The sequence below is a fragment of the Manihot esculenta genome, chromosome 10 (assembly GCF_001659605.2).
Source record: "Manihot esculenta cultivar AM560-2 chromosome 10, M.esculenta_v8, whole genome shotgun sequence".
Classification (NCBI taxonomy): Eukaryota; Viridiplantae; Streptophyta; class Magnoliopsida; order Malpighiales; family Euphorbiaceae; genus Manihot; species Manihot esculenta.
Window position 1 is genome coordinate 21,705,328 of NC_035170.2, and position 19,292 is coordinate 21,724,619.

General features: G+C 35.8%; 1 protein-coding gene across 2 annotated transcripts in view; it reads right to left on the reverse strand.

The window, feature by feature from the left end:
• Positions 1–2,900, reverse strand: part of LOC110624223 (nucleobase-ascorbate transporter 6) — a 42,447-nt gene extending 39,547 nt beyond the window's left edge. The window contains exons 1-4 of one of the 2 annotated variants that reach the window (XM_043960793.1): positions 2,740–2,898; positions 2,272–2,594; positions 1,729–1,832; positions 687–869 (exon numbers count right to left, since the gene is read on the reverse strand). In XM_043960793.1, the coding sequence (XP_043816728.1) occupies positions 687–869; positions 1,729–1,832; positions 2,272–2,594; positions 2,740–2,741 (612 nt within the window). In that variant the 5' untranslated portion in view covers positions 2,742–2,898. Of the gene's footprint in view, positions 1–686; positions 870–1,728; positions 1,833–2,271 lie in introns of both variants that reach the window. The other variant, XM_043960794.1, reaches the window with a different exon arrangement.
• Between the last annotated feature and the right edge of the window lie 16,392 nt (positions 2,901–19,292).

A 19,292-nucleotide genomic window follows, 5' to 3' on the forward strand; every position in this document is an offset into this window, starting at 1 on the left:
ACTTTACTAGTATTAAAATAATAATTTTATAATCATTGCAATATATAATATAGCTGCATAAACTTAAAATGTAGTAATGATTTTTTTAATTTATGTAAAAAATAGAGTGAAAAACAAAACGGATAAGAGTAGGTGCGCAGAATTCGGTTCAAATCGAAAAAACTGATCGAAAATTGAATTAATTTAAAAATTCAATTCGGTTTTTTATTTATTTCGGTTCGATTTAGATTTTAATTTTAAAAATTTCGATTATTTTAGTTCGATTCGATTTTAATCATAAAAAACTAAAAAAATCAAACTGAACTGATTAGTGATAATAATATATTTTTTTTAATAATATAAAGAAATTAAATTATACTAAGATTAAAATATTTTAATTAAATTTTAAAATATTAAAAATAAAGTGTAAAAAATAAAAAATTTATTAAAAATTGAAACCGATCAAACCGAACTGAATCGAACTGAATCAGACTGATCCAGTTCGATTCAGTTTCTGATCAAAATCGGTTCGATTCAGTTTTCATAAATACTAAAATTTTGATTTTCGGTTTATTCGGTTCGGTTCGGTTTTAAACCGAACTGACCGAATGCTTACCCCTGATAAAAGTATTAAATTTTGATATATTTAAGTGATTAAACAGGAATTTATGATAATATATAGTTAATTAGTGAACTTTGCAACTAACCTGACGTGGAGGAAGTGTGGCACTGAACTTATTGTTAGTCGAAATAGCAATGAAGATGGCTGAGTTTATGAAAGCGTCGGATGTTTTCATCATCACAGGAAGCTGAGAACCACAAATAATCTGCAAGATTGTGTTTATGCCCGCCGTAAATAGCGAACTCTGTATTGCCTCCGCCTTCCCCTCCTGATTCATTTTTCACATCAAATACAAATTAGTGCATCATTAATTAATTCAATATACTTACATTATTTTAAATTTTTTAAAATAATATATAATTTTATCAAAATTTATTTAAATATTATATATATTTTTAATAAGAATATAAAAAAATTAAATTTTTTATAAACTATTTGAAATTTGACTCGATAAATACTCGGTTAGATTCAATTCAATTTCTAAACGAATCAAATTTAAACTCTATAGTATTCAACTCGTGAATTCATATCATTTTTAAGTTGACGAACATACTTATAAATAAATTTATAAATAAATTCATTAAAAAAATTGAAATTAATGTTATAAGAGAAATCAATTGAAATCTTATATAAATTTTTAAAAGTTATACCTAAATTTTTTATAATTTAATTTTATATAATTTAATTAAACTTTTAAAATTTGAATTGTTAAAATTTTAAAATTTATTTTTTTATAAATTTATAATATCGTTAAAATTTTAGAACTCACAAAGTAATTGTAAATATATTTAACTAAAATTATTTAATTTTAAATTTATTAATTTTAAATTAAAATTTATTATACCCATAAATAAATTAAACTATTTATAAATTATTTAAAATTAAATTTAATAAAAATTTGAATCATTTAAACTCAGTTAAAAATTGGAGTGGTTTAAAATTATTTGCTAAATAATTTAAATTTAAATTTATTAATATTTTAATTGAATTAGAAAAAAGTAAAATTAAAATTCAAAAAATTTTTAACAAGTTAAATTTAAATTCATCAAAAATAGGTTATACTCGAGTCAATTTATTTACGTTCATAAATATTAATTATTCGAAATGAAACCCATACAATTTCTTACATTTCCACCACCCGCGACGGCGGCCAGCATGTAGGGACTGATCATAGCAGTCCAGGTTAACACCAGGCTTTGCTGAAGTCCAGTGAGATAAAGAATCGGATCACCTGCATTCATATGAGCCATCTAAGGAGGACTGAAAAAATGTCCAAATGTATTGACGTGGTGTTTCAATTTTGTCAATAATTTAGTATTCTCATTTCAAAAAAAAAAAATTGAAGTGAAATGATGATTTATTAAAAAATTAATAATATTGTAAAATTTCGGAAAATTAGATAAATTTTTTTAAAATTTGAAATTTAATAAATTATATGGAAATTTAAATGTTTTGTTTAAATTGAAAAAATAATAAGTAATATTTATAATGAGGACATAATTTAATTATACTTTACGATGTAAACAAGATTTTCTCAATGTTTACTGTTTTGGGATTAATGTGGTTGATAAAATGCCTCAAATATAATCTGCTTCTATTAGGTTTTGAGATGAACATGAGTTTTTCTTTTTCTTAAAAAAATAAACATATATGAATGAGAGAAAATTTACTCCAACTTGGATCTTCATCGTTGACTTCAGGTAGACTCGGCTTCAATGGAGGCTGTTTGCTCATATACTCTTTCGAAGCCTTTCCTGTCAGCTCCTTTTTCCGGAGAGATCGATTCCGTGATAACTGTGACTTTGTTGGTGCTGGTGACGGTGATGCTGATGGTGATGGTGATGGCGATTTACATTGGGAAGAAGAAGAAGGGTCGCTTGGGGGAGAAGAAGGACAGCTTGGGATGAATATCCCATTGTCTTCCATTGTTGCTCGAGAGCAGATTTGGTTCATACAGTTCCAAAGACTACCTTCGCACCCAGAATAACGAAACCTGTAAAAACAAAGCAGAAAACAAGGAAAAGGAAGAAACACAGATCTCTAAAGAACCCCTTCTCAACGAAGCTTGGATCTGCCACATAAAAAAAACAAAAGGAATGTTTACACCCAACACAGAAATGAGGGAAGGCTACACCCACATTCCGGGCTAGGAAGGAAGCTCCGGGAAGGGGAAGCTACACAGCAGTAGAAGAAAGTCGGAACTTCCCCGGAGAAGGTCAATTAGCTCAGACCAACAATGGGAACAAGCATATTGACATAGGGTTGACGAGTGGGCTCATGTGCTACCCTATTTCCCGTACATAATAGTAGACCCTGCACAATGCCATTGAGTGAGACCCTTAATTTATTGTATTTCTTTATCAAAATTCCATTGAGTTCGGATTCTAAGAAAACATAACTTAAATAACCTCAACCTCTTTAGAAATACTTGCAAATTACAACACTTGTCACAAGCTAAGAGTTTCAACGATAGATAAAATTTATTAAAAAAGTAAAATCATTAAAAAAACTTTTAAGCAGAATGATGAAGGAAAACATTGTAATTGCAAAAATATCCGTACTTAGAATTAATAATTACAAATTTCTTTTCTTTTATTTATTTTTATTTAAAATTTTTTAATTTGATTGGTTAATTGTATTGATTTTCTATTTAAATTCAAATAGGCATGCATAACTATTTTAACATTTAAATTATATTTAATAATTTTTCACATTTTTATGATTAATTTAAATTTTTTAATTTAAAATTTTCTATAAGATGATATAAATTAAAGTTTTATAATTATAACTTAATTTAATGTTTTAATTTATTTTTAATTTTTTATGATGTTTTGTGCATATATAATCATATTAAATTAATTACTTATAATCATATTAAATTAATTGGACTATTATAATTTTCTTAAAATATATGATGATAATAATATTATTAAATAATAAATATTAGTAAATAAAATTAAAAAAATCATGTGCTACTACTATATTTATAATATTTTATTTATAATGATAAAATTGACGAAAGTATATATACGCTTTATTTTTTATGATAATTTTTTAGTAAACTTTAGTTAAATTTGAAATACAATTAGATAATTAAATATTATATATATGATAATAGAATAAAAAATTTAATTGGGTATTGAAAATAATATATTATAATATTATTATATCGTATATAAAATTATGTTTTTTACTTTAATATTTAATTTACTTTCATGCATGTGTTGAAATGTATTTTTAATACTAAATCTAATAAAATTATTATTCCTGAATTTGGAGGAATATTTTTAGAGAAATTATTAAAATTTTTAATTTTAGTAATTTAAATAAGTATAAGAAGTAATAAAATTTTATATGTTATTTAAGAAAATAAAAATGAGAGCAATTAATTTAAGAGAAAAGCGAGAGAGAGAGAGAGAGGGAACGGTCACCCAAGCTAAGCGTGGGCCCGCCCTTCTTTTAATTGTCTAATGGAAAAAAAGTTTATTGGACGTAAAGTACTGAACTTTAAAATTTAATAAAAAATTGCAACTAATTTTTTACCACTTATTATTTTAATTTCTAATATAAATATAAAATCTCCATTTTGAATGATTTTTTAAATCTAATTAATTTTAATTAATTTAAAATTTTAAAATTTAAATCAGCAATTAAATCAATAAAAGTTAAGAGTTTTTATATTATACGATTAATTAAAATTAAATAATGATTTATGCTGATTAAATTAATATTAAATAAATAAATAAATAACATATAATATAATACATATACTAATTTAAAATTGATAAAATTATCTTAAAAACTGACTATAATTATAAAAAAAATAAAAAAATTTAAATAAAATATTAAAAATTTTAGTTATAATAATAATTAAATATAAAATTTCAATCAATTATCTTAAAAATTGATTATAATTATAATAAATTTAAAATTTTATCATCTGAAAGTTTTAATTATAATTATTATTAAACCTAAGATTGTAGCCTTTTATATCGATCAGGGTAAACATAAGTTTTAATTATAATTATTATTAAACCTAAGTTTTAATTATAATTTCGTTTCTCCTCTCCTCGGAAAAAAAAAATGTTAAAAATAATCTATCAATTCTGACAACCTTATGGGATTCCCTCCATTTTTTTTTTTTTTATTTTTGTTTAAATCAAGTTTCAAAGTTTTAGTTGGCCAAATCCTGGACTACATGATTCAAATATCATGGCAATCCATAAGGAAACAATAAAAATTCATTTACTCCCGATTTATTATTAATAACAATAATAATATTATTATTATTATATTAATATTTTTTTTATTATATAGTTCGATTTTTACTTTGACATTAACCAATTTTTTTAGTATTACAGACGTTAAGAAAATATATAAAATATATATATTTTTATAAAATAAATGGAGTTTAAATATTAAAAATTATATTAAAATTAATGCTTGAAAATTTGAGCTAGGAATCCACCATTCCGTTTTTCTGCAACGTCCCTGTAACTAAACTGCTGAAAAATTACAGTTTCGACTTTTTAATTCAATTTTTACAGCTAAAAGAAACTGCTAAAAAATTTCAAACTTCCAACTGGACCGTTATACGCTTTTAACTTCTCTGCTAGTTTATTTACTTAACCACCCAAAAAATAAATATAATTAATAAATTAGTAATAGGAAAAAATAATTTTAATAAAAATTATTGTGGCGCAAATAATTGCCTTTTGCACATGGATTGATTGACAGGTCACTCCAATAAATGAATTACTTGATTGCGTCTCCCTCTCTTTTACTCTGCTCACATGTCCTGACTCGTCCTGCTTCCCAAACTTCTTCAGTTCATCAGATTTTACTCTTATTTCCCTTTCTCTACACTGACACCATTGGAGAGATTTGTCTTTTGCTTTTTTTTTATTATTATTTTTTTATATTCTGATTACCTGATATGGTTTTTACTCAAATAAACCAAAGTTAACTACCTGTTAAGATGTAAGTAAATTTTAGAGATGAATGGTCGTATGGCTTTTAGTCCAGTCAATCGGCACTGAGGGATAAGGTCATGTACCGTCACAGGCCAGGCCCGTCTATTTACCAAACCATAATAAACCCAATCGAGCTGTGTTTAGAAATATAGCTATAAATAAAGGATCTACCGGTCAATAATTCTGAATTAATAAAAAAAACAAACTACTAAGATTATCTCCCACGCTGTGCATTATTTTTATTTTATTTTAATATAAAATATTAAAATAACATAATATTATTTCTAATTTTTTATATTATTTTTAACACTACAAAAAATATTCTATTTATATTCTATTTAAAATTATATTATTTATTTAATTTTAATTTTATTTATTTATTTCACTCAAAAATTTCATATAATTTTATAGCGTAACACGACAGTATAAGTACCAAAATTCCACTGATTTTGTAGGGCATCTCCCAATGCTAAATTACACAATCTATTAATAATCAATTTCTGTAATGGTTTCCTTTAAAACATTAAAAGCTCATTAATAAGTTGAGTTCGAGTACTGAAGTGGTAGCTGAACTTGAATTTTCAATTCGAATCCCTTCTGGTATTCCTCTTGATGCTCCTCTAGTGTTGATTGTGCCTTTGGATATACTTTTATAAATATGGTATCTAGCTCTCACGCTAGTTTTCTATGCATGACTTCTAGTCTCTCAAATTAAATAATATATATATACTAAAATAAAAAAATAATCATTATTATAGAAATTAAACTATAAATTACTTGCATTTAATATTTTAGTATACGAAGTTCAACATAAAAAAATAGATTTAAATTATACTAGATTTATCATGAACTAAAATTATATCAATCAAAGAACTAATATTATAGCTATATTTTTAAATGTATATATAATTTTAATATAATTATATATGTATTTTTTTTCACTTATAAATTTAATTTAATGATAAAGTATATCTGAATAAATATGAGAGATTTCAGATTCTGTTTTTTCAATTCTCAATTTTCGATTATATATATATATATATATATTTTAAAGGAATATATGTACTTATATGTAATTAAATTTTAAGTTAATAAATGAATATTTATATTTTAATTTAAATATAAATAATAAAAAAATCAAAATTTATGATAAAATTTAATTCTCAATCAATTTAGTAAATTTCAATAAAATTATAATCTTAGAGATGCCTAATATTCAATTCAAATCAGGATAACTGATTGAATCAAATAAATTTAGAAATTTAGTCTTTTTTTTTTCGGTTTAATTCAATTTTAATATTAAAAAATTTAATTATTCTAGTTTGATTTGGTTTTAATAAAAAAATTAATAAAATTAAACTAAATGATTTATTAGCTATATTATTATATTATTTTGATAATATAGAGAGATCAAATTGTAATTAAAATTAAAATATTTTAAAATACTATAAAAAATAAAAAGTATATTAAAAAAATTTATTAAAAAATTTAATTAACCGAATTGAATTAAACTAAATCAGATCCAATTTTAACTCAATTTTTATCCAATTTCAGTTTCAACTAATTTTCACAAATAATAAAATTCTGATTTATAGTTTTTCGATTTGATTCAATTCAAAACTAAATCGATCAAATGTTCGTTCTTAATTAATATTATCATCTACTCTTTATTAACAATAAATTATAATATTATTTGATTATTAAATATAATAAGAAAAACCTAAATAGGTTTAATAATATATTAATTTAGTTTTAAAAAAAAACATCAAAACATTAGATAATTAGGAAAAAAAAAATTAATATATGACATAATAGGATTATGATGTTTGTTTGGGTTGGGCCTTTGTTGTTTTGTTAGATGTTTGATTGTAATTCTGTTGCACTTAGCCCACTGGGCCATGGCTATGAAAATCCTTTGCATTTAAAAAAAAATGTCCAGTATGTCTCTAAATTATTTCAACATATTTAATTACTAAAAAAAAAAAGCTATCATATATTACATACATTTAGTTTTATATATTTTATGTAATAATTTATATTTTTAATTAATGATTTGTATTTTGAAATTTGTTACTTCTATAAAATAATTATGTTATATTTATATTCGGACAATATTATATTCGGACAATATTACTTTAAATCGAAAAAATTGACGGAATTAAATTAATTTAAAATTTTAATTTAATTTTTTATATTTTTTTCAATTCAATTCTTATTTTTAAAAATTTTAATTATTTTAATTTAGTTTGATTTTAATTAGAAAAAATTGATAAAATTAAATCGAATCGATTAGTGATAATAGTATATTATTTTTAATAATATAGAAAAATTATATCATAATTAATATTAAAATATTTTAATTAAATTTTAAAATAATATTAAAATACTAAAATTTTAATTTTTAATTTATCCTTACTGGCCATGTACCATAAAAATAAATATCTTATATTTAATTAATTTTTTATATAAATGAGTTGGGCTAATATATAGATCAATATGTATTGGTATATATATTTATAATTATTATTATTATATATATATAATCATTATATATTTTAATCACTAGTCGATTATTAAAAATTTATAAAAATATAATTCAACTAATTTAATTTATTAATTATATTTTATTCTATTTAAATAAATTATATTATATATTATTTCCATAATAGAATTTTATACTAATAGAATATAAATTATTAAAAGTTATATGTATTTATATTTTAATTATTATTATTAACTTTTATATATGATAAATTTTTTGTTCTTCCGGCTCCATATTTTATAGATCTGACCATGATAGATCTGGTTTTCTTCTTGGTCCATCATATGGGTCCATTAAATGGGTCTTTTCATGTTCTATTTGATGAAAGGGCCTGCAAAATAAGGAAAAACGATCAGGGGTCTACCGAGAATGCCCCGGTAGAGACCCTCTGACGCTCAAGTCAGATTTACGAGCTAGAGTAGTGTGGATAAGTAAGAGTTGCAGAGAGAAAATAAGAAAAATGGAGTTAAGGAAGAAGGAGCAGGAGAGAAGACCCCCTTTGTTCCCCTTGCCCGTGATATACCTGCCTCTCTATTACAATGCTAGCTGTCTCTGTCACCCAGCTCCGTACATACAGATGTGTCAGACACCTGCTCCATGCGTAATGGCCATTTAATTCACCTGAACACGCATGCGAACAGGGTTGGTGAGTGATTGGGCCTACTCCCCTATTGGGCTTATGCTCGTATCTGATCCAGATTGTCCTAGGTTGCTGGTCCCGAGCTTGTAAAATCGGGCCGTCTCTCGAGTGTATGGTCTGACGGGCTTTGGACTTGTGGCCTTCTTTTGGATTCGTCTTTAATCCTGGGCTAAGAAAGCCAGGCGGTTATCAATTGCCCCTTTACCTCCTCGGTAGTTATTCCATGACTGGCGAGGGGGTAAATCCTTAAACTCTATTCATGGCCATGTGACCGACGAACGATGCCGTTAACGAACAAGGACGAGCTAAATAACGGATTAGAGCCAGAAGACCAGGCGGCTTGAGCCGTGTGCTTTATCAGGATGGGGAGCTGATTTTTGTCGTTTTCCTCTTCCAGGGTCATCTTGGCTAAGTGTTTGTCTACTGTGAGTTAATCCGAGCTGTGAACTGGGTCTCTTGCTTTCATTTAGCCTTTTGTGTTTTTCTGCATTTGCAGGCTTTTTCATGTAGGGAGTTCGGCTTCCTGGTATGTCCTCTATGCTCTGCTTTATTCTGCTTGGTTAACCCGCATCACATACATAGCATATCATTAATGCACATGCATATAATCATGGCATTTCACATCATCATTCAAGACAGGACTCTACATCCTATCCTAGTGGACATGATCTTTCCTATTGTGCTTGACCTTCTAGAATACCTATGAGCCCGACACTCTAGGTCCGACCATATGAACCTAGGGCTCTGATACCAATCTGTAACGACCTGAAAATCGGACCGCTACCGGCGCTAGGATCCGGGTCGGCTTAAGGCCGCCGGGACAGTAGCAAGCCTAACATAAAACCTGTATACCTGTTAAAGCCCATACATGATCAACATATACATAAAAATTTTAAACTTTTCTTCTCATTCAAACACCAAACTCAACCTGTACATGCCTTATTCGCAAACATAAACATTAACCCCACCTTGGAGTCCTCATCAATGCTCCAATGGGGTGACATAACATATATTAAGTTTAGTTTACATAAACATCATTAAAATCATGTACTCAAAGGGATTAACAACATACTAGGGTCAAGCACAATTCTATCCTCAATAATACCATTACATTACATGACTATTCAATACATTACATCTCAATCTTCTCATGTCCACAACTAACTATTACATAGAATACTTCTAATCCTGCTGACCTCCTGGACTAGCTCGCACCTGCAACCCTGGGGTTAAGGGAGTGGGGTGAGCTACTAGAGCCCAGTGAGCAGAGTAATAAAACATTTAAAACATATGCTATAATGGAATGGATCACATCACAGACAAATCACATCAAGGATGAACTTGTCACTATTTAGCCCTCTATACAGTCTAATTATGCCAGAGGCGTAGTGCAGGCTCGCCTGGACTTCCATAGCATATCATACATATCCAATCATGTCGGGGGCGTAGTGCAGGCTCGCCCGGACTTTCTCTTACATAGTGCCAGGGGTGTAGTGCAGGCACGCCTGGACTTCCATAGCATATCATCATTATATCATGTCATAACATATGAGGGCTAATGGAACATTCAACATTCATCCACATCGACAACGTAAAATGCAATGCAACATATTCGTGAATTCTAATGCAAGCACCCTATATATATCATGGCATTCATGATGCGTGAATCATGCTAAAATATTCATTGTTTACTTTGAAATATAAAGAGTTATTCCACTCACCTTAAGCTAGCTCTGACAAGACTCTGAAACAGGTGACTCACTGCTGGGGTCCTCGGTTCCTCGGGTCCGAACCTACACAGGTGGACTCAAATGAGGGACCAAACATACATAAACATGACTCTAAGATACTCCCCAAAAAAACCCCCTAAAACACCTCAAAACAATCATAGAAATCATGCAAAGGAAGGCTGGACAGGGCACTTTCGACGGCAGGTTCGGCGGCCGAAAGTCCCTCCAGAGACGAAAGTCATGCACCTTCGGCGGCACTTTCGGCGGCCGAAGGTTCCTTCCAGAGACGAAACTCATGCATGTTCGGCGGCACCTTCGGCGGCCGAAACTCCCTTCCAGAGCCGAAAGTCCACTTTCGGGGGTAGTGTTCGGCAGCCAAAGGCTGACCTCCACAGGCAGGTTCGGCGGCCGAAAGTCCTTTCGGCTGCCGAACCTGAGTTCTTCCAAAGGGCAGAACTCAGCCTCCTCTAAGCACATTTACCTCCCAAACCATTCCATCATGCATTTACCTATTCTACAACAAGCAACTCAAGCCAACAAGCATAAAGGGGTCTCAAACTAACCTAAACTCCAACCAAAGCACATCAAACATGCATAATCAACCCACTTGCTCAAAAACTCAACATAAACCCATAAACTCAAAAATAACCTAACATGCATTTCTACCCCATAAATCTTCATGAAACTCGTTTAAAACATATAATGAGCTCAAGATCGACTCTTACCTTTTGAAGATTGAGAGAGAGTGTGACCTAACTTGGAGATTTGGGAAAGATGGGTTCCTGAGGTCTCCAAGCTTCACAACTTCGATCTAAGCTTGAAATCTTCAAAAACCAAGTTAAAACTCATAAGAAATCACGAAAACTCGAAGGAAGAAGCTTAAAATCAACAAGGGATGGCGGAGAGCTCACCTTGGCCGAAAATGGGGAGAAAAGCTCGCCCATTTCGGACAAGGGACCCCTTTATAGGTGGCTGGCCAGGCCACTTTCGAGGGCCTAACGTGCCTCCGCATGCATGCCATGTTTGGCGGCCGAACCTGGACTTTCCTCATTTATGCCTTCGGGGGCCTAAAGCACTCCCGAAGCGCATGCACGTTCGGCGGCCGAACTTGAGGTTCGGCGGCCGAACCTGGGTCTTCCTCCAAGGCTACTTTCATGCAAAAACTCATTTTCTTACTTGCTTGAAACATAAAATACCTTAAAACATTTTATAAAAACATATTTTTACCCTTCTAGGGATTTCCGACATCCGAGATTCCACCGGACGGTGGGACTTCCGATGCCGGAGTCTAGCCGGGTATTACATTCTCCCCCCCTTAAGAACATTCGTCCCCGAATATTCACCAAACAATGCATGCATAGCATAAAACATGAACATACAACAAAAACACATAAAACTCACCTTAGAAGAGATGAGGATATTGCTGGAGCATGGACTCCCGTGTCTCCCAGGTACACTCTTCGATGTTGTGGTGATTCCAAAGGACTTTCACCATCGGGATTTCCTTGTTCCTTAGCTTTCTGATCTGGGTGTCTAGGATCCGTACCGGCTGCTCAACATAGGTGAGATCTTCTTGAATCTCCACATCAGACTCACTAAGAACCTTGCCCGGATCTGACACGAACTTTCTTAACATGGAAACATGGAAAACTGGATGGATTCTCTCCATTGAAGCAGGTAAATCCAGCTTGTACGATACATTCCCAATCTTTTGCAAGATTTCAAAGGGTCCGATGTACCGTGGAGCTAGTTTACCTTTCTTTCCGAACTGAATTACCCCTTTCATTGGAGACACCTTAAGCAATACAAAATCCCCCTCCTGAAACTCTACTTGCCTTCTGCGAATGTCTGCATAACTCTTCTGTCTGGTTACAGCAGTCTTGATTAGGGGTGAGCATTCGGTCGGTTCGGTTCAAAATCGAACCGAACCGAAATAACCGAAAACCGAATTGCAGAATTTTACACAAACCGAACCGAACCGAATAAGAGGAATAACCGAATCAAACCGAATCGATTTGGTTCGGTTCGGTTTGATCGGTTCGATTCGATTTTTAAACTTTTTTTTTTTACATTCATTCTAAAATCCAATTAAAATATTTTAATTTTAATTTTTACAAATAAAAAATCAATACTGAGGACTGAGGACGAGGACGAGGACGGGGACGGGGACGGGGACGGGGATGGGGACGGAGGATGGAGGAGGACGGAGGAGGACGGAGGAGGAGCAAGGAGCGAGGAGGGAGGAGCGAGGAGGACCGAGGAGGACCGAGGAAGACCAAGGAAGACCGAGGGCAACCAAGTTGTTGACGGTGCGGAGAGCCGATAGACTGGAGAGCGATGGCTGACGATTCTGTGGAGAGTGACGACCGACGCCGACGATTGTGTGGAGAGAGAGACCAGAGAGCGACAGTGAGATGAGGAGTCATCAACGTTGCTAATTCGTGCATCCGCAACGTAGTGAAGATCGATGACCCAAGTTAGCCGCGACAGTTAATCGTCGATGTCGGGAGGAGAGTGGAGGTCGGACGGTGGACTGTGGAACTGCTGGAAGTGGTGGAGCTCAATGCTCAGAGAAAGGCACAGGCATGTGTGATCTGTGATGTGAGGCGGCGTGGAATGGAGATTGGTAGCGTGACTCAGGCTTTTAGATTTAGGGCAAATATAAGGGTACATTTCAAAACGACGTAGTTTAGTGATTTCGGTTCGGTTCGGTCTAATCGAAAATTTTGAATTTAAAACCGAACCGAACCGAAATCATCGATTTTTCAGAAAATTAAACCCGAACCGAACCGAATTAAAAATAAAACCGAACTAAATTTTTAGTTCGGTTCGGTTCGGTCGGTTATTTCGGTTTAAACTGAATAGTGCTCACCCCTAGTCTTGATCCTTTCTCTGATTATGGGCACCACTCTGCTGGTGATCTCTACTAGCTCAAACCCTGCCAAGGCCTTTTCTCCAACTTCTTCCCAACAGATAGGCGACCTGCACTTCCTTCCATACAAAGCTTCATATGGAGCCATCCCTATGCTGGCATGATGGCTGTTATTGCAGGCAAACTCCACCAAAGGTAGATGCTGCCTCCAAGAACTGCCAAAATCCAGCACACACATTCTGAGCATATCCTCTATTGTCTGGATGGTCCTCTCTGATTGTCCGTCCGTCTGTGGATGGAAACCAGTGCTAAAATCCAACCTGGTACCCATAGCATTCTGCAGACTCTGCCAAAACCTGGAGGTGAACTGGGGTCCTCTATCGGACACTATAGAAACAGGAACCCCATGCAGTCTGACAATCTCATCAACATACACCTGCGCCAACTTGTCCACAGAATAGCCACTCCTGACAGGGATGAAGTGAGCAGATTTGGTCAGTTTGTCCACAATCACCCATATGGAGTCCAATCTGTTGGACGCTGCCGGTAACCTCACCATGAAGTCCATAGCTATATTCTCCCATTTTCACTCTGGAATAGGTAGTGGGTTAAGCATTCCAGCCGGCTTCTGATATTCCAGCTTCACCCTCTGACATATTTCGCAGGCTGACACAAACTGTGCCACTTCTCTTTTCATCGCTGGCCACCAATAAACTCTTTTCAAATCTTGATACATCTTGGTGGCTCCAGGGTGAACACTGTACCTAGCATTATGAGCCTCTCTCATAATGTCTCCTTTTAGCCCTACGTCATCTGGTACACATAATCTGCTCCCATAGCGGAGGATCCCCTTACTGTCAAATCTGAACTCTTCATTCTTGCCTGACTGAACAGTCCTGGCAATCTTCATTAACTCTGGGTCCTCATTCTGTTTCTGAGCCACCTGCTCCAGAAACACGGGTGCCACTCTCATCTAGGCTATCAAAGCACCTGTACCAGACAACTCCAACTGCAGACCTTCATTAATGAGCTCGAAGAACTGCCTCACCACTGGTCTTCTCTCTACTGAAATATGGGACAAACTGTCAAGTGATTTCCTGCTCAAGGCGTCTGCTACAACATTCGCCTTACCCGGATGGTACTGGATCTTGCAATCATAGTCACTAAGCAGTTCTACCCATCTTCTCTGCCTCAGATTCAAATCCCTCTGACTCAAGATGTACTGCAGGCTCTTATGATCGGTGAAGATCTCACATTTTACCCCATAAAGGTAATGCCTCCACATCTTGAGTGCAAAGATCACCGCTGCCATCTCTAGGTCATGTGTAGGGTAATTCAACTCGTGCTTCTTCAGCTGCCTAGAAGCATAAGCAATCACCCTTTCGTTCTGCATCAGCACACAACCCAGTCCTACACGGGACGCATCACAGAAAACCGTGAAGTCTTCATTACTAGTTGGCAGAACTAACACTGGTGCTAAAGTCAACCTCTTCTTTAGCTCTTCAAAGCTCTCTTCACACTGGTCGGTCCACACAAACCTCTGGTTCTTCTTAGTCAATCTGGTCATGGAAGCTGCAATCTTAGAGAAGTTCTGAACGAACCTTCTGTAGTAACCTGCTAGACCCAAGAAGCTCTTGATCTCTGTCACTGTAGTGGGTCTAGGCCAGTTAGCTACGGCTTTCACTTTCTTGGGGTCCACCTCGATTCCATTTTCTGACACAACATGCCCTAAGAAGGAGATGCTCCTCAGCCAGAACTCACATTTAGAGAACTTGGCATACAAGCCATGTTCCCTCAAGGTTTACAGAACTAACCTCAGATGATGGGCATGCTCCTCTGCATTCCTGGAATACACTAAGATATCATCTATGAAGACAATAACAAAATGATCCAGGTATTGGCTAAATACTCTGTTCATGAGATCCATGAATGCTGTAGGGGCATTGGTTAATCCGAACGGTATTACAAGGAACTCATAATGCCCATATCTGGTCCTGAATGCTGTCTTCGGCACATCCTCTTCTCTTATCCTCAGCTGATGGTACCCAGATCTCAGATCTATCTTGGAGAAACAACCTGCTCCTGCTAGCTAGTCGAATAGATCGTCGATCCTTGACAACGGGTACTTATTCTTGGTAGTGACCTTGTTCAATTGCCTGTAGTCGATACAAAGTCTAAGGGATCCATCTTTCTTTTTCACAAATAGTACTGGAGCACCCCAAGGTGAGGTACTTGGTCGGATGAAGCCCTTATCTACTAGCTCTTGCAACTGCTCCTTAAGCTCCTTCAATTCTGCTGGTGCCATCCTATAGGGAGGGATAAAGATCGGTCTGGTTCCATGCATCAACTCTATTTCGAACTCTATCTCCCTAGCAGGTGGTAAACCCGGCAGCTCGTCTGGGAAAACATCTAAAAACTCTCTGACCATGGGCACTGAGGTGGGCTCTCTGACATGACTGTCCAGCTCTCTCACATGAGCTAGAAAATCCTGATAACCCCTCCTGAGTAGCCTATGAGCCTGTAGGGCTGATATTAAACCTCTAGGTGTACCCCTCCTGTCTCCTCTGAAGACAACCTCTGAAGACAACCTCTGACCCATCCTGACCTCTGAACCTAACTACCTTGTCTCTGCAGTCCAAGGTAGCACCATGGGTAAATAGCCAATCCATCCCTAGAATGACGTCAAAATCTGTCAAGTCTAGAACCACAAGGTCGGCGGAAAGGCATCTCCCCTCAACGAAGACTGGACTACACTGGCAGAATGACTCTGCCACAGATGGATCACACTTGGGCCCACTGACCCAGAGAGGACACTCTAACCCAGAGACCATCAAACCCAACCTCTCGACGGCCCTCAGAGCAATGAAAGAATGAGATGCACCAGGGTCCATTAAGGCATAAACATCTGAACACCCAATGATGAGATTACTTGACACCACGGTGTTGGATGTATTTGCCTCCTGCTGAGTCATGGTGAAGATCCGCGCTAGAACAGATGGACCTTCACCTCTGAAACCCGCTGAAGAAGAGGCTGCCCCTCTCCCTCTGCCTCTGCCACTGGCCTGAGTTGCGGCTGGAGCTACTGGCTGAGCCACACTACCAGAAGCTGTCTGCTGTGACTGTGCCACAAAAGCTGCTCTAGGACACTCCCGTGCCATGTGTCCCTCCTGCCCACATCTGAAGCAGGCTGTCATCCCAACCAGACATACTCCTTTGTGCGGCTTCCCACACTTCATACATGCTGCATTATCTGCACCCGAGCTCGAGCCACTTCCTAATCCCCTGACTTGATCTTATTCCAGAACTTGTTCTTCTTTGACTTCCTGGGGCGTTTGTCCCACTTCTTACTGCCTGAACTCAGAGAAGAAGGGTCTAACCTTCCCCCACCTGGGGTCTTAGAACCAGAAGGCTGTACCACTGACTGCTTAACTTTCTCTTCGATGATTACACTAGCCTCCATTCTCCGGGCCATATCCACAATGGCATGGAAACTCTCCCTCTCTGCTGACTGAATCAAGGAGGAATACCTGGAATGGAGCTTCATTATATACCTCCTTGACTTCCTCTGATCTGTATCCAGATTCTGCCCAGCAAACGGCAATAGCTCCAAGAACCTGTCTGTACACTCATCCACACTCATTTCCTCCGTCTGCCTCAACTGCTCAAACTCGATCATTTTCAGCTCCCTTGAACTGTCAGGGAAAGCCCATCCTGCAAACTCATTGGCAAACTCCTCCCATGATAGGCTATCCAATCTCGGGTTCACATAGTTTTTGAACCACTCACGGACCTTCTTCCACTTCAGTGTGAACCCAGCCATCTGAATGGCTCTACTGTCATCAGCTCCTATCTCATCTGTAATCATCTTGACCCTCTCAAGGTACACAAACGGGTCATCACCTGTTTCAAACTGAGGAGCACCCAACTTCATGTAATCGGTCATTTTGACCTTGCTCCCACCAGATGAGCTAGATTTAGGCACTTGGGTTTCTGGGATAGTAGGTTCTGCTGATGGTGGAGGAGGTGCAGCATCCCCTGGGGTAGGGTTTGCTGTACCTGGGTAGAAAGATGGGAGTGGATACATAGGGTACTGTGGGTATGGTGGGTAGTAAGGTGGGTATGGCATGTGAGAGTGATAAGGGTTAAAGCTGGGGTAATAATACCCGGGATTTTGTGAAAAGGGTGGGTACTGGGGTGGCTGCACAAATCCCGAGGCCTGAGTGCCTCCTTGGGACTCTCCCATGCCCTCTTCCGACATACTCACTCCAAGACTGCCATCCCTCCTCTGGTCCACATCCATCTCATCTCCCACATCCTCTGACATTCCACCTTGCACTGTCCCCCTTCTGCTCACATCAAAAGACCTTCTAGGGTCCCTTGATGCTCTCTCCCTGCCAGACCTGCAGGACATTACCCTAGGCAATACAGGAGGACAGGCATCCATGCCCTCGTCCTGGGGTGGCACTCCAGTCAATCGTGCAGATCGACGAGTTCCTCTCATCTTACTTACTGAAAAACAACACCCATCACACAAACATTAGCATCAAATTGTTCATGTGGAAACACATGAACCCGCATCACATACATCACATACATAGCATATCATTAATGCACATGCATATAATCATGGCATTTCACATCATCATTCAAGACAGGACTCTACATCCTATCCTAGTGGACATGATCTTTCCTATTGTGCTTGACCTTCTAGAATACCTATGAGCTCGATACTCTAGGTCCGACCATATAAACCTAGGGCTCTGATACCAATCTGTAACGATCCAAAAATCAGACCGCTACCGGCGCTAGGATCCGGGTCGGCTTAAGGCCGCCGGGACCCATAGCAAGCCTAACATAAAACCTGTATACCTGTTAAAGCCCATACATGATCAACATATACATAAAAATTTTAAACTTTTCTTCTCATTCAAACACCAAACTCAACCTGTACATGCATTATTCGCAAACATAAACATTAACCCCACCTTGGAGTCCTCATCAATGCTCCAATGGGGTGACATAACATATATTAAGTTTGGTTTACATAAGCATCATTAAAATCATGTACTCAAAGGGATTAACAACATACTAGGGTCAAGCACAATTCTATCCTCAATAATACCATTACATTACATGACTATTCAATACATTACATCTCAATCTTCTCATGTCCACAACTAACTATTACATAGAATACTTCTAATCCTGCTGACCTCCTGGACTAGCTCGCACCTGCAAACCTGGGGTTAAGGGAGTGGGGTGAGCTACTAGAGCCCAGTGAGCAGAGTAATAAAACATTTAAAACATATGCTATAATGGAATGGATCACATCACAGACAAATCACATCAAGGATGAACTTGTCCCCATTTAGCCCTCTATACAGTCTAATTATGCCAGAGGCGTAGTGCAGGCTCGCCTGGACTTCCATAGCATATCATACATATCCAATCATGTCGGGGGCGTAGTGCAGGCTCGCCCGGACTTTCTCTTACATAGTGCCAGGGGTGTAGTGCAGGCACGCCTGGACTTCCATAGCATATCATCATTATATCATGTCATAACATATGAGGGCTAATGGATCATTCAACATTCATCCACATCGACAACGTAAAATGCAATGCAACATATTCGTGAATTCTAATGCAAGCACCCTATATATATCATGGCATTCATGATGCGTGAATCATGCTAAAATATTCATTGTTTACTTTGAAATATAAAGAGTTATTCCACTCACCTTAAGCTAGCTCTAACAAGACTCTGAAACAGGTGACTCACTGCTGGGGTCCTCGGTTCCTCGGGTCCGAACCTACACAGGTGGACTCAAATGAGGGACCAAACATACATAAACATGACTCTAAGATACTCCCCAAAAAAACCCCTAAAACACCTCAAAACAATCATAGAAATCATGTAAAGGAAGGCTGAACAGG